At 38.9% G+C, this 1,949-nt stretch overlaps 1 protein-coding gene across 1 annotated transcript in view; it reads right to left on the reverse strand.

Moving 5' to 3' along the window:
* Positions 1-354: 354 nt before the first annotated feature.
* LOC125026898 overlaps positions 355-1,949 on the reverse strand; it is a 2,687-nt gene continuing 1,092 nt past the window's right edge. Inside the window, exon 3 of the mRNA XM_047615497.1 lies at positions 355-518. Within this exon, the coding sequence (XP_047471453.1) occupies positions 355-518 (164 nt within the window). The remainder of the gene's footprint in view (positions 519-1,949) is intronic.

Raw genomic sequence — 1,949 nt, forward strand, 5'->3', positions numbered from 1 at the left:
GTGGCTAAGCGCTAGCAGAGCCATCTATGGGCAGACATTTCACACAAAAATATAGAAAATAGGCACAACATTTCCCCATTTTTTTTAAAATTTTCTCCGGCGGCATTGGGTTAATTGCATTTCTTTAATCACCTTAAAAAAAAAAAAAAAAAAAAAAAAAAAATATATATATATATATATATATATATATTCTTCATTTCGTCTTTTTGTAGCTCCCACCACTTCCCTTTTTATTTCCTCTGTTCTCTTTGTAACATAAGGTCCCACACTAATAGTTTGTGTTAGGTACCTACTTTTTCGCCATAAATTACTTCGCAGGCTTGAACTTCTTTCGGATTCCTTCTCCTACACAATTTATAATAAATTCACAACTATAAGTTTCTTATGCTTCTTGAAGAAAGTAGGAACTATTGCTTGGTCGTATGCTATTGCAAAATCTATGATGCTTTCCCCTTCCTCGTTTCTCGCCTCCGTTCCCCAACCTTCATGAATTCTAGATATAACTCTCTTGTCTGTTCCTATATGGATATTTAGATCATTTTCTATGACTAATGTGAGGCTTTCAGGCCTCCCTTCTTCTGTCTTCTCCCGCTCCTTGGTCCCCTGTCCTCCCCTTTCCCTCTATCCTACTCCTTTCTCTCCACCCGTTACTTACTTCTCACTCCTCTCTGTTTCTCTGTCACTCCCTCTTCCCTCCTTTCTGTTTCTCTCTCACACTCTCCTCTCTCTGTGTTTTTCTCTCACTCTCCTCTCTCCTCTGTGTTTTTCTCTTACTCTCTCCTCTGTGTTTTTCTCTCACTCTCTCCTCTCTCCTCTCGTTTTCTTTTTCTCTCTCACTCCTCTCTCCTCTCTACTTAGCCTACTCCCCTTTGCCCTAGCTTACCTTTGTCTACTGTCACTGACTCCTCCCTCCTCTCTGTTTCTCTCTCACTCACTCCTCCCTCTGTTGCTCTCTCACTCATTCCTCCCTCTTCTCTGTTTTTCTCTCACTCCTCCCTCTGTTTTTTTTCTCACTCTCTCCTCTCTCCTCTGTGTTTTTCGCTCTCTCACTCCTCTCTCGTCTGTGTTTTTCTCTCACTCTCTTCTCTCTTTGTGTTTTTCTCTTACTCTCTCCTCGCTCCTGTGTGTTTTTCTCTCTCTCACTTCTCTCTCCTCTCTACTTAGCCTACTCCCCTTAGCCCTAGCCTAGCTTTGTCTTCTCTAACTTTTGCCTTATTTTAGTTCCTTTTACGCACTCTCTCCTTTTACTACTTCTCTCTTCTCTTATTCTGCTGCTATATATACCCCTTTTCTCTGAAACTTCTTGGTTTTTTCTATGCCTGTACTGTTCTAGAAATCTGCCCCCTCCATCTATTCTTGTATATTCACTTTATCTTTCACCTTTTCTTTCTCGGCTGTTCTCTTGTTCTAGATATTTTACCTTATATTCCTACGACCCCTTGACCCACCCTTTCCTTTATCCTGCCCTGGCCACGGAAAATATGTGGGATACTGGAGGAGTGCGGCACGGCAGACGAGTTGCCTGACACCTCGCCCTACCTTTTCTTATTCTAGTTGTCCTTTCTGTGATGTCCTTATTGGAATTATTTTCTATACCAATGAAATCTGTTATCAAGCCATTTTTTTTTTTAATTAAAATGTTATGTTTACATTTTGCTGTCGGGCAGTTTAGAAAGCGATGCATTGTACAACTAATATGCCGCTCTGCTTTTTCCTTTTTTTTTATATTGCTCCCGTATGTAAATATCTATTATTCTGTTTTATCAGCATTTTAGTCACTTTTTATTTGTATCAATTTCAGTTTTATTGGCAGTAGCGAAGATTTTTTTTTTCGTTTTGTCCTTTGTGAATTATAAAACTTGTTGGCAGTTTTCCATTCATTTCCATTCATATATAGTTATTTTATGTCTGTAACTATTTTTGAATATTCTTTTTTTCTATTTATGCAT

The sequence above is a fragment of the Penaeus chinensis genome, chromosome 7, assembly GCF_019202785.1.
Source record: "Penaeus chinensis breed Huanghai No. 1 chromosome 7, ASM1920278v2, whole genome shotgun sequence".
Lineage (NCBI taxonomy): Eukaryota > Metazoa > Arthropoda > Malacostraca > Decapoda > Penaeidae > Penaeus > Penaeus chinensis.